The 12,761-nt window shown below is 40.8% G+C and overlaps 1 protein-coding gene across 1 annotated transcript; it reads right to left on the bottom strand.

Moving 5' to 3' along the window:
* Positions 1 to 5,839: 5,839 nt before the first annotated feature.
* On the bottom strand, positions 5,840 to 8,830 carry LOC124648568. Its single transcript, XM_047188305.1, has 6 exons — positions 8,256 to 8,830; positions 8,044 to 8,157; positions 7,328 to 7,408; positions 6,599 to 6,771; positions 6,425 to 6,521; positions 5,840 to 6,185 (listed from the first exon to the last, which is right to left on the bottom strand). Exons 1-6 carry the CDS (start codon positions 8,559 to 8,561, stop codon positions 6,072 to 6,074), a joined length of 885 nt encoding a protein of 294 aa, XP_047044261.1. The 5' UTR covers positions 8,562 to 8,830; the 3' UTR covers positions 5,840 to 6,071.
* Between the last annotated feature and the right edge of the window lie 3,931 nt (positions 8,831 to 12,761).

Below are 12,761 nucleotides of genomic sequence, written 5' to 3' on the forward strand. Positions count from 1 at the left end.
GGTATGTGATAAACATCCTTTATTTGCCTGTCGTGGTTGTCCAAAGAAACAAAGTAGGTGCTGCCTGATTTTAGAATTCTTTGTATACTTGCGTTATTGAGATAGTGTGGTAGCATCGCCAGATATGGTAGAAACCTGGGATGTTACAGCTTGCATCTCGTGCACGGCTTGTTGAGAAGTGAGAGAGGAAAAGCATTCTCTCCCAACAAGAGTCTTGACATCAATGGGTTCAAACGGCATCATGCAATCAATGTACTTATCCTTGATCCAAGAGTCATTGATGTGGGTGGCACCCACATTCCGGAAAGCATCGGCAACGGTGAGAAGTCTTCCATACATGGCTTCATGATCTTCATCCGGTAGCCTCAAGAAACCTTCGGCTTGATTCCGAAGAGCATTATACTTGTTCCTTCTCATGCTATCACTTCCAATGCAACTAGCGGCCAAACCATCCCAAGCTTCCTTGGCGGTGGTGAAATTCCGAACACGAGACAATTCCTTTGTCCCCACAGTAGTTTGAATCATGTGCAAGGCAGTGTTATTGAGTTGACTATCAACCGCTTCTCTTCTAGTCAACTTGTCGGGGTTGTAGGGCTTGAAGCCTTCCACGATGATTCTCCAAAGTTCATTGGAAGCACTGCGAACATGAGAGCGAAACTCAAATTGCCAAGTATCGAAATCTTTAACGGAAAACTTAGGTGGGTCGCCCGAATGTTTATATGAGGATGGGGAACCGGTATATCGGGAGATAGGAAAGGTGGAGCCACTCGATTGTAGCTCTCACCTCCACTAGTTCCCCTAGGAGATGCAATGGGAGATTTGATAGTGTTTAAGTTATCACCATCCACGGGTTTGGTAGAGGAGGGTAATGCCGAACCATCTCCCTCTTCTAACCCACCCGTGTCCTTTACCTCTACGGTGGGAGCCATGGGAGGGACCGGAGTAAAAATCTCGGAAATCATTTTTCTCATGCTTTCCATTTGAGCTTCCATGGAGGACCTCAACGAATTGAAATCATCCATGGAGACCATCTTAGCGGCCCCTTCCGCAGGCTCATCGTCCGGCATACTCTTAGGCGGTTAAGCCCGAAATAAGAGCCGAGGCTCTGATACCAATTGAAAGGATCGTATGCCGCACCTAGAGGGGGGGGTGAATATATAGGTGCTAACCAATTTTTAGTTCTTTTTCAATTTAGGCTTGACACAAAGGTAAATTCTCTAGATATGCAACTAAGTGAATTTACCTATATGACAAGGCTACCAACAAAGCAATATATAGCTACGCAATATATAGGAGATAGAATAGGATAGAGGTAACCGAGAGTGGAGCACGCGATGACACGGAGATGATTCCCGTAGTTCCCTTCCTTTGCAAGAAGGTACGTCTACGTTTGGAGTAGTGTGGTTGCTACGAAAGCCAAACCAACAGCCACGAAGGCTTCACTCAGATCTCCTATGAGCAACGCCACGAAGGCCTAGCCCACTTCCACTAAGGGATTTCCTCGAGGCGGAAATCGGGCCTTTACAAGGTTCTTGGGGCACACATCCACAACCAAATTGGAGGCTCCCAAATCTGTAACAACACAACAATCAACAACAATACATCAACACAAATCAACTAGGGATCCAAAGAGGAACACTAGCAAGAGGGCCCTCAAACAAATGAGGGGGAAATGTAAATCGCTTCGGTGAGGATGTAGATCGGTGTCTTCTCCTTCGAATCTCCAAAGATCAAGAGCTTTGGTTGGAGGAGGAAGGAGATCTTGCAAATCTTGAGTTCTTGAGGTGGCTCTAATGGTGATGAAGCTTGGCAGATTTTTGTGCAATGATTGAGCAACTTGTCCCATTGGAGAAGAGAGCTATTTATATGATTGGAGCTCTAAGATCTGACCGTTAGGACGTTTTTCAGTAACACCGGAAGTTCCGGCCAGGAGGGCCGGAAGTTCCGACTGGCACCGGAAGTACCGGCCAAGAGGACCGGAACTTCCGGCAGGGTGTTTCCGCGTCAGACGAGCTGGTCAGAATGAGATTGGGGCGGAACTAGGGAGGAAGTTCCGGCCAAGTTCCGGAATTGCGAGAAAACCTTACTGGACATACTGAGCCACAATTGCGATGTTTCCGGAACTTGCCCGGATGTTGGGCGGAAGTTCCGCTGACCGGAACTTCCGCCCTTCTTTGCCGGAACTTCCGGCCAGCAATCAAAAACTTCAAAGAGAACGGCGCTGAGGAGCCACTGCATGAAGCATCAGGGCGGAAGTTCCGCCAGCTGGGGCCGGAACTTCCGCCAGAAATGAAAAACCAGCAGGAACTTCAGGACAGACATACCATACCACCAGCCAAGTATATATCTTGAAATCTTGTACCTGTCTACATCAACACACATAAATATATACCTAGTGTTCGCATCAAACACACAAAACCCAAAAGGGCGGGAAATGTTCTTTCAATGGCTAATATTGAGTTCCACATAAGAACTTCATCTTCATTTGTTCTTCTTGATCATATCACATATATATCTTCAAATCGATGATCTTGATGCCAATACTCAAGGTATATCTTTATCTTCATGGTATCCATACTTGAATCCAACACATGAACTACAAGTAGTTCCTATGGAATATTCCTTCATATAAACTCAATGAAAACATTAGTCCATAGGGGTTGTCATTAATTACCAAAATCACACATAGGGGCAATATACCCTTACACTTGTAGCCTTCCCTAGGTGATCCAAGAATCTAATTGTAATGGTTTAACTTTTAGAGCTCATTTTACTACTTTTGATGACTATCAGTGGACCGGTGGATTTTCACAAAAAAAATCTATGGAAAGAAAGTTTTGATCACAACGAGTGAAGCGAGTGCTCTATTTGTTCAGGGCCTATTTGATTCATAGGGTTTTGAAAACACGGGAATAATAAAAACATAAGGTTGAGTGACCCGTCATATTGATTTCAACATGGATTACGAACACATGGTGTGAAATAAGTTCATTGGTTGCACCACTTGAAAATGGGTGGGAATTTATTAGAACTAGAAATAATAGGGTCATACCTCGCCCCGCTATATGTTCTGTTAAGCGCAACAGAACTTAATTTGGGGACGAGCGCCACCACTTGTACCACACCTTGTCTTGTCTTATATTGGCACACAAATCCCCCAAGTTCATTCCAAAAACCTCTAGTTTGTTTCCTAATCTATCTCTAATACCTAGTCTCACGTTTTCCTGATGTTTTACCTCTTTATATACACCCCTCAATAGTTTTTCCCTACTCAACTATCATATCCAGTCTTTGCTAAATGCGTATCAGGATTATAGGCAAGGGAAAATCCATCAAAGCCATGGCATGTTCATGGAATGAACGCATACTTCTTTGCAAGAAAAGGATGATCGCATCTCCGACGTGGCAGCCCGCCACATGGAGCAAGCCCCTTCCATGAGGAAGATTTCTAGCTTGAAGGAGTTGCTCCTGACATGCTAGGCTGTGGGCTTAAGCGTGACTGTGAGTGGTGAGATCGAGAAAGAGACAACTCGCCCGAGGAAGAAAAGGACCCCAAAGAGACCGAGGAGGAAGAGTACGCAGAAAAGGTATGGAACAAGTTGAATCACTCAACCTTATCGAATCCAGCTCTCAGGCACCTCCATAGTCATGCATGAAGAACATAATGCAAATAGCGACCACACAACTTAATTAGAGATCTCTCCTTTTTTTCAACCCACATGAGTAATTAACAGGAAGTCTGCCAAGGCTTCGGGAACTAGGAGATCACATCACCACAATCAAGCTGGGCGTGTCAACTGTCCGATATATTTCTTTGTGTACTACGGTACACTGGGATACCTGCATTTATTTCTCTTTTTACCGATGCATGAGAATATACTTCCTCCTTTTCCGAAGTAAATTTTCCCGTCTCTAACTCAGTGTTCTGTTTATATTGTGGGATATGAACATTATGGTTTTGTTTATATTATTATTTTAGGTAACAGTTTAATCCAACTAGGAAAGATTAGTGTTCCTCGATCCAGAGTGCCGCATGTACATGTCGGAAAAGAAGTATTGCCATATCGACATGCATCCCAATGTTTCAGGGAACTATTAATTAGATCGAGCATAATCTTAATTAATCTGCAGGTACTGTGTGGAGGAGAACGCGGGACCTCTTTGGGCAGTATCGCCGGGCTCTCTGATAAGTACTGGTATTCCATCATGCATCTATTGTAATGGTGCACTTGAGTATGAATTTCAGGTAGATAAGTTTCATTTTCAATAAACTATCAAATTTTAGGCATGTTTGTTTTTGGTAAAGGTTTCTAAACATTGAGGCAACCCAAACAATTTTCTCTCCAATGCACCATTCTGTGGCACCAGCTCATATACTCTCCACGCCAACTTTTTTTCTATTTTTTTGCCAGATCTCATTCCAAATATATGTTAAATTGTCAGGGCAGTAGCATCGTATGCATGATAGTATTGCGTGACATTCCCGAATATGACCAGCATTAACCTCCAAAGCAATGCAATTTTGTGTTATTTGTCTTGCATTCTTGTGCACAAGGTACACCTAAGTCCTAAACGAGAGATGGCTCGAATCTCTCTATGCAGCAAATCCTCCATTTCACTAATAATATTCACTAGTTTCTTTCTATAAGAATTGTGATGGGATAACAGATTGATAAGGCAATAATAATTTTGCCAAAGGATTGATGGTAGGGATGGAAATTTGAGAATTTCCATGTGGCAAATCACAATGTGAGGTTCTTAGGACTTCAAGTCCCGACGCTACAAGGAAGAATTAGTATGGGTGCAGTTATCTCCTCCTACAACAAGAACATACAGCACCACTTGAAGCCCGGAGTTCCATATACATATTTCTCGGTCTGCCATCAAGTCTTTTCATTTCCATGTTAAAAGACGGTCCTCATATCTTGTGATCAAAACTAAAGGTTGTTGTGCCTGAAGAGCTAGTGACGTCCTTCTGTTTGTCTTCTGAAAGTATTTTCAACTGGAATACTGTTCTCCTGAAATATTTCAGATGATGATATTTGAAGCAAATGCGCATTCATATGATTGAGAACAAATTATGCCATTTCCTTTAGTTTTTGGTTTTCCTTTTCTGTTTGGAACCATTCTGACGTGATGTTCACATGTAGAAAGTTCATCTTTTTTATTGGTTGATTTGCTTGCTGGTTGACTGATACAATGATTTATGAAATGGATAGAGCAATAATAGGTGAGCTGTTCTCTCAGTACCTTCTTTTGTAACTCATCAGGCAATAGCAGATTAGCAGGGATATGTTATGTGTAACTCGTAAGTAAAGGGTTCATTTGATGACTCTGTGCCAGCATTTAATATTCTTGGCGGACCGGTAGTTACTGGAAATTGGATGAAACCAACCCGTGAACTGTGGTTGGATGGCTAGTGGAGCAGAGGCATTCCTAGCCTATCAGAGTTTAAACGTTGTGCTGACTTGGTTAATCTTAAAATCCATTGAACCAATTTCTTAGACCCAGCGGGAGGTACTCATGTGATAGGGTGTGCATGTGTATGTTCATAGGGATGAGTGTATGTACATATTTGTGGGTGTCGTACTGTGTTTAAAAAAAAAACTATGTTTGATTGCTAATAAGAAAAAACCTGAAGGAGTGGGGGTATGTTTGATTGCTGATAAGAATACTATGTTTTCCTATAAATGAAGATAAAGGTGATTTTACGAAAATTATACAGAAGGCTGACATACAAATCAAACAACCCACATAGGAATAATTCAAAGAAGCACTGAACTGTCTACCGTGAAATTCCGATGGGAAACAACACATGCAAATGTTCTAAAAAAACATGTAAATCAACGAGCTCTCTATATGCTGTACATTAAAAAAAAGTGTAGCTCATTCACTGAGTGCCCATAACCCACAAACTTACAAGATTTTCGATTTCCATACATTCCAGGACACCTTCACCATTCACACTTGCCACATTTCTTTTACGTATGATCAGTCTGGACTAGGTTACAACATGCTCTAAATACTAAACTAGCAACATCACCTGTGCGTGTTTGTGTACTCAATCACCTTCAGAGGGAACCATCATTATCGTCCCCGAGGATCGACAGAGAGAATGGCGCAATAGCAATATTGAATGTCGATGATCCAACCTTGTCGATATGCTTCATCTCAAAATCACCTTCCTGCAATTTAGAACATATTCAGGTTAAGCTTGCTGCAAAGCCAAGGAGTAAACATATAAATGTAACAAAGAGCTCAAAACAACCATATTGAGCATAAATTGTGGATATTAGAATCATAAATATCTTTGTGCAGATAGAAGTTGATAAGTACTCTCCAGAATGTCTTCTTTCAAAATGCAAAGGAATAGGATGCAAAAAAAAAAGCTGTACAAAAACTATAGAAGCTTGTGTCATGTTACCATTCTCCCATTTGGGGTGTTTAGTGGGCATGCAGACGAGTACTCGAAACCGGTCTTTGGGAATATGACAGGTTGCTCTCCCACTACACCCACACCCCTGACAGTAATATGGAGAAAATCTTATCAGTATTCACTTGGAAATTACAATAAGATGACTATACCACAAAGACTAACCAAATATTCTCCGTCCTTCCATTCGCATCAGTGACAATCCAATGTCGTCTCAGAAGCTGAACAGCACGCTGAGAATTATTTGTAATTCTGATTCTGTAGGCAAAAAAGAACTTCCCCTTCAAAGGCTGGCTCCGGTTTTCAATGTACACACTCCTGACTTGAACTCTTATCCCCTAAAATTTAACATTCCAAGTTTCAAAGTATGTTGGAAAATAAAGTCGAACTCAGTCAGGTGTGGAGAAATACTTGATTCATATTATTACTAAAAAGATTATAAATCCAGTTACTAGAAAGAAATTATATGGCCTGATGAATTGCATTCAACCAGAGCACATGCAAATTCAACATGCATGTTAGAATATGTAGAAAAAGATGGGCAATGGACCCATTTCCAGTAAAGGTTGAGATTTTGTTGAGAATAAAAGAAAGCCAATTCAGATACAAGGAAATTCCTAAAGACCGTGACCCTTTTACTCCGTTGGCCTCTTATGTTCCTTTGCGTATCATTGTAGCTATTTTCTCAGCACTTGGGTCAATTCCTAGTAAAATTTGCTCACGCTTCAGTAACATGATAGAACATGCTAGTAAATCGTAAGACTGAAGTTCAAACAGTCAGATAATTATCTAGAAAATTCAGTACTTAAGTATCGGAAGGGAGATATCATAATTCTTTTTACGAAAGATAACAGAGTTGCAGCATCAGTGGAACATTTAACTAGAAGAAAATACCAGAGTTGTAGCATCGCTAGAACATTTGAGGAGGGAGTGCGGAGCCAAAATCATCAATTCATCTCTGTACTTGGCAGCATCCTGGAAAGCATGAGTACACAGAAAAAATCACGAACATTGTAGAATGCTACGAGATGAACAAAACATGTTTGATTGAATTTTGACCAGCAAGATAACGAATCTACGCATGAAAGTTAGTGAATTAGATATATGTCCCCAACAGTGAACTGGCACAAACTAAGCAGTAAGTATTGGTTATCTTCAGTTTCCAAACCATGAGACTGGAATACAGAAGGAACAATTCCAACCACAGGAATGGAACAGAGAAATATTAAGACCGGTTAACCACATGTTAGTTGAAATCGCTGCCTTGAGATTTTACTCTCATTTGCGGTAGACTCATCAAACATAAAGGGAGAAAAATAACAGGACATCCAACTAAGCTGTTGAATCAGTGGTCAGGACTGGAGCATAGCAAGTCATCATCATAAGCTACTATCAGAACTGAAGACAGAAGCGGTGCAGCATACATACTTCCATACTGAGCTACTGTGTCGTTTTGGTTTGGTTAGCTATTCTTACCGAGGCTGGTTGGTGCGATTCAGCTTTGTCAATGCCTATAAGAAATTCTACAGGTTCTTATATGGACATGTAGCAGCTAGAAGCTAAAAGTAGCAAAGATCGGCAAGGACAATGATGATGGATGAGTGCAATACCGCAAACCTCTCCTCCTCGACCGCCTTTTTCAGGGAGCGGCGGAGGCGGAGGACGGGCTCCTCTTCCTCGAACGACCTCAGCGAGTCCCTCAACCTCGCCGCCTCCTTATAATCCTGTAAGAAATCCCATTTTGCAGTCAACGAGCAGCCACAATTTGGATATAGGTTAGTTGCAATTTCTACATCCTGCAATGGCTCCCTCCCTGCTGTACCTCGAGCTGGGCGGCCACGGCGAGCTGCTGCTTGAGCAAGGCGTACTTCTGGCTCCTCAGCAAGAAGGCCGCCGCCGTCTTCTCGCCCTCCTCCCTCCGCGCGACCTCATCCGTCTCCTCGTCCTTACCCGGCGAATTGGAGCTCGAGTTGGCATCCGACGACGGCGGAGACGAGGACGCGGCCGCCACGACCGCTGTCCGTGGGGCGGCCGAGCTCCTCTGCGGCCACATCGCGGTTCTTGGCCGCCGCCGCATCCCCACCGCCATCGGCGCCGCGGCAGGCGAGCTCAGGCCCACCATCTGCATCCTCTCCCAGCACCCGAGAAACCAAATCGAATCGGTTCTTGGAACCAAAGAGAAATTCGAGCTCAGATAGGCGACAGATCGCCGCGGCTTCTTGGGAGGTAGGCGGGCGAGCGGCTGCCCAGGCTTATTCCTCCGCGCGGCTGGCTAAAATTAGCCGCTGTTCTCGGCCCCCATTTCTGTGGCTCCGCCCGTCGCCAACGCCGAGAAACCCCAGCCCTGATATTCCTGCGGCTAATTCGTGCGGGTTACCTGCTAGCACATCATCATTTGGGTTTTGGATGGAACAATGTGTTGCAATCGGGGAAGGGAAAGATCCCGTCTTGCGGGGAGCCACGCCCGCACGCACGCTGCACACACAAGGATCCGTCGCCGTCGGTCACTCGCGTCGCCGTCTGTGACTGCAAATATTTACATCCCATCGCTAGCGCTAAAAGTAAGAAAAATGCCACCTTTGGTGCTCTTATCGCAAAATCGCAAAAGCTTATACGGTCCATAACTCTAGTACTAGTACTCCATATCCAAGAAATATAAAAACGGTAACGGTCAGAATTTTTCTCGCAGAGATTTAAGATTTGTTTTTGAAAAAAAAAAAGCTTCAGCAACATGATTCAGCAATAAGCAGGCTACAGGATTATAGAAAAATGGCAATGGGGCGTCACACGCCATTTTGGGGCGAGCCCTGTTGGCTCGCCCGGTCTCTTTGCCAAATCTTAAGGACTCCTTTCATTCATAGAACATGCATAGGAATTGTATATGATTCAGATCTTATGAAAAAAATTCTACATAGGTTGTTTGATTCATAAGAACATATCCTGCATGAAGTAATTTTATAAGAATCTTGTAGTGAAAGTTTATTTCCTACAATTAAACACACTTCATGTTTCCATAGAATTCAAGTAAGCATGACACCCAAATCATATGATTTTTCTATCATATGCTTTTCTTATCCTATAAATCAAAAGAGCCCTAAGGAAGTGCACGCATGAAATTGTTGTTCTTAAGTTCGTATTGATGGAGACTGTTGTTTTCCCATAGAGTTGAGAGTTCAACCAAATGTTTAATATCCTTTTGGGTTTTTTCCTTTTAGTGGTGTTGTTCTGTTTAGTTTATGTATTATCGTGCTTGTAGCTTGTATTATTTTTCACTTTCAATATCGTCATGGTACTTTCCCTAAATATTAGGACTTCATTAAATCCGAATCTATAAATATTTATAAATTACAGTAGTATTAGTTTTCTATTAGATAATATATATACTACTACCTCTATTCCCAAATATGATCATTTTTAGATAGCTAATTTAGCTTTGTAAATAGAATTACATTTTGGAAGGAGTAATATTTGGTTAGTGGAAGACACAAGAGGTCAAAGAATCAGACCCAAAAAAAATCAAAAGGAAAAGGCTAATGTTGTGTTTGATGAAGCACCTACATAAGTAGAGAAGGAACAAAAAGAAGAAAGATGTTCAGACCTTGGAAAAAAAATTAAAGACATAACTAAGTTTGGGCTAGTTTAGTATTAATGGGCAGAATTATCACAAATACTAGGCCATTCCCCATGGTGGAGTAAGTTAATACCATATTTCTATGTGAAATTTCAAGGGAAGGATATGCCACGACCCAGTATGGTCAACCTGACCCTCCGGCGCCTATGATGTCAAGGATGATAACCCTGAGAAAAATCCTAGATGGGGATAATTTTCCCAGTTTTATTAAAAATTTAGGAATTTTTATTTCACATATTAGTAATTGTATAGATGTGAGTCTTGTGAGAAATTATGAAGAATAGGGCAATCAATTTCATGATTAAAATCTAGAAAAATCTTGAAGAAATTATTTCTACTACCTCTATTCCAATGAATAAGTCTTGCTTTTTTTAAAAAGTCAACATCTAAGAAAAGTTTGACTAAAATTTTAGAAAAATCTATCAACAAATATGATATTCCATATATATCATATGAAATATATTTCATGATGTATCTAATAATATTGACTTTTCATTTTGCATGTTAATGACTTTTTGTAATAACTTGATCAAAGCTTACATGGTTTGACATTTCAAAAATAATACTCCTTTCGATCCTAAATATAAGCCGTATGTTTTTGGCATGACTATTAAAGAACACACTTGGAGGCAAAGCTAGAGCAGATTTGGGCAAGATTACTCCTGACTAATTGACCTAAGAAAATGGAGGAGTTCACATTAGATAAATGAACTTAATAAAATTTCTTAAAAAAATGTCCATACAAGTAATACAACACAATATATCTTATATTTTGGATTTTTTTTCTTAAAAAACTATATGACTTATATCAAGGAACGGAGGGAGTATAAGCTTTATTCGTTGGAGTGGAGTTAGTAGGTAGTAAAAGGTAGGAAGGAAATAGGTTACATATGGAGGAAGAAAGTTGGATAGTTTGGATCCTACGAATTTAATTTCTGGTATGAACCTGATTTACATTACTGGTAGATTTCAATAAATATCCCTTGGTTAGATGTGCTACTACAAGCTACATATATATTACGTTGGAGAACCATCTAGCGGTGCTTCATCACGTATTATTTTGGGTGCTAGAGATGATAAGTTGGATGCACATGTTTGTTGTACTAATACATTCATTACTAGAATAGCATTGATGGGTGAGTCTTCTGGTTTAAAATGGAATCATGTTTTATTATATGGTGATATGCATACAAATCATAAGAAATATTTCCTTGTTAATATAGTTCATGTTTTTAGTTGCAATAATTTCCCCTTAGTTGTAGGAGTAGATTTTTAAAATTATTAGATGTGCCGGTGATACAATTAAATCTGAAAAGGTGCCCCAGTTGACCTTTTACTTCAACTCTAGAACAGGATCTTGTGGATTGAAGGATCTCGAAATTTCCCATAGAAGTGTTACTTGGTCTAATAATAAAATTGGTCCCCTTATGAGAAGTTAGATAGAAATTTAATTATTCCACTTTCGCGAATAAATACTTCATTTTCTTAAATTTAGGATCTTGGTGATACAGGTTTCTGACCATGCGATACTTTTATTATATTTTAGGATTAACACTCTCGTTATTAACAAGTCTGTTGGTACTAAATTGTGTTTGTTAACTGGAGAAGACATTTTCCCTCTAGTACGCAAAATTTGGATGAATGGAAAAGATTACAGAAATGATAATGTAGATATCTGACAGGATCATGTTAGAGAATTAAGGAGAACTTTCAATGGATGGGAGCTCATTTAGGAAATATAGGAACTATATACATAGTTAATAAGCTTATTTTGATAAGAACAATGAGCTGGCTAGCCTCTCAAGGACTTACTATGAACTTAGGAATTCTTTACTGAAATTTCAATGCTATCATTAGAGAAGAAATCACATGTTATCAAGGATCAATGGAGAAACATATCATGGAAGGAAATAGTAATACTAAAACTTTATCGCTAAGGAAAGTGGCAAAAACACAAGAATACAAGTTTTAGGTTTGTTTACCAATGCGAAAGATTATCATCGAGGATGATAACAATCTCTTAGCTTATGTGAAAGGACCTTGATGTCGTTTGGTACGTGCATTTTATATCGTCATTATTATATCATTTTACTTAAATTTATATATTTTTTAGCAAAAATATGCATTACTTACAAACTTTATATGTTTTACGGGACTTCCCATTAAAGGCCCTTTGCTTTGCTATTTAAATCTGGGAGGGTGGCAAAAAAACTACATTTTCGCATTTTGCAATTTAAGAGACTTTTCGAAACTAAGGATGGGTTTTTTCATGAGGAAGAAGACCATCAGCACTAGAGGTATCTACGAGGTTCCAGGGAGAGCATATCGGGTGGCAACAAGGGCCAGTTGCGCCATGGTAGGCACCCGGTGCCACGAGCGTTGTCTCTCTCCCCCCCCCCCCTCCTTTTTTATGTATGCCTCTATCTCGGGGGAAAATCTGCTTATGCCCAATTTTATGAGAATTTCAGAGGCGGGGACGGAGGCGATGGTCTTCTCCTTCTTAGGGAGAGGGCAAATCTTGCTGTTCCACGGTTGTCACTGGGGAGAAATCAATGTCGTCATCGACACCCACTCCTCCAAGGCGTAGGGGGTGGGGGTATCTTCACCACCATCTTCACTATCAGCAGAGCCTCCATCTTGAGATCGACATCACCCCCTTAAAGTTTGTGTAGACCGAAACCTCGAAATAATTTTCTG

This window comes from Lolium rigidum, chromosome 4 (genome assembly GCF_022539505.1).
Source record: "Lolium rigidum isolate FL_2022 chromosome 4, APGP_CSIRO_Lrig_0.1, whole genome shotgun sequence".
NCBI classification, from domain to species: Eukaryota; Viridiplantae; Streptophyta; class Magnoliopsida; order Poales; family Poaceae; genus Lolium; species Lolium rigidum.

What these genes read in the sequence shown, in the direction of transcription:
- LOC124648568 (XM_047188305.1), bottom strand. Translation starts at nt 8,561, where the DNA reads ATGCAGATGGTGGGCCTGAGCTCGCCTGCCGCGGCGCCGATGGCGGTG. An exon ending in CCGTGGCCGCCCAGCTCGAG is followed by an intron (nt 8,158 to 8,255) that starts GTACAGCAGGGA and finishes GATTTCTTACAG; the next exon opens with GATTATAAGGAGGCGGCGAG. An exon ending in CTAGCGATGCTACAACTCTG is followed by an intron (nt 6,772 to 7,327) that starts GTATTTTCTTCT and finishes GTTAAATTTTAG; the next exon opens with GGGATAAGAGTTCAAGTCAG.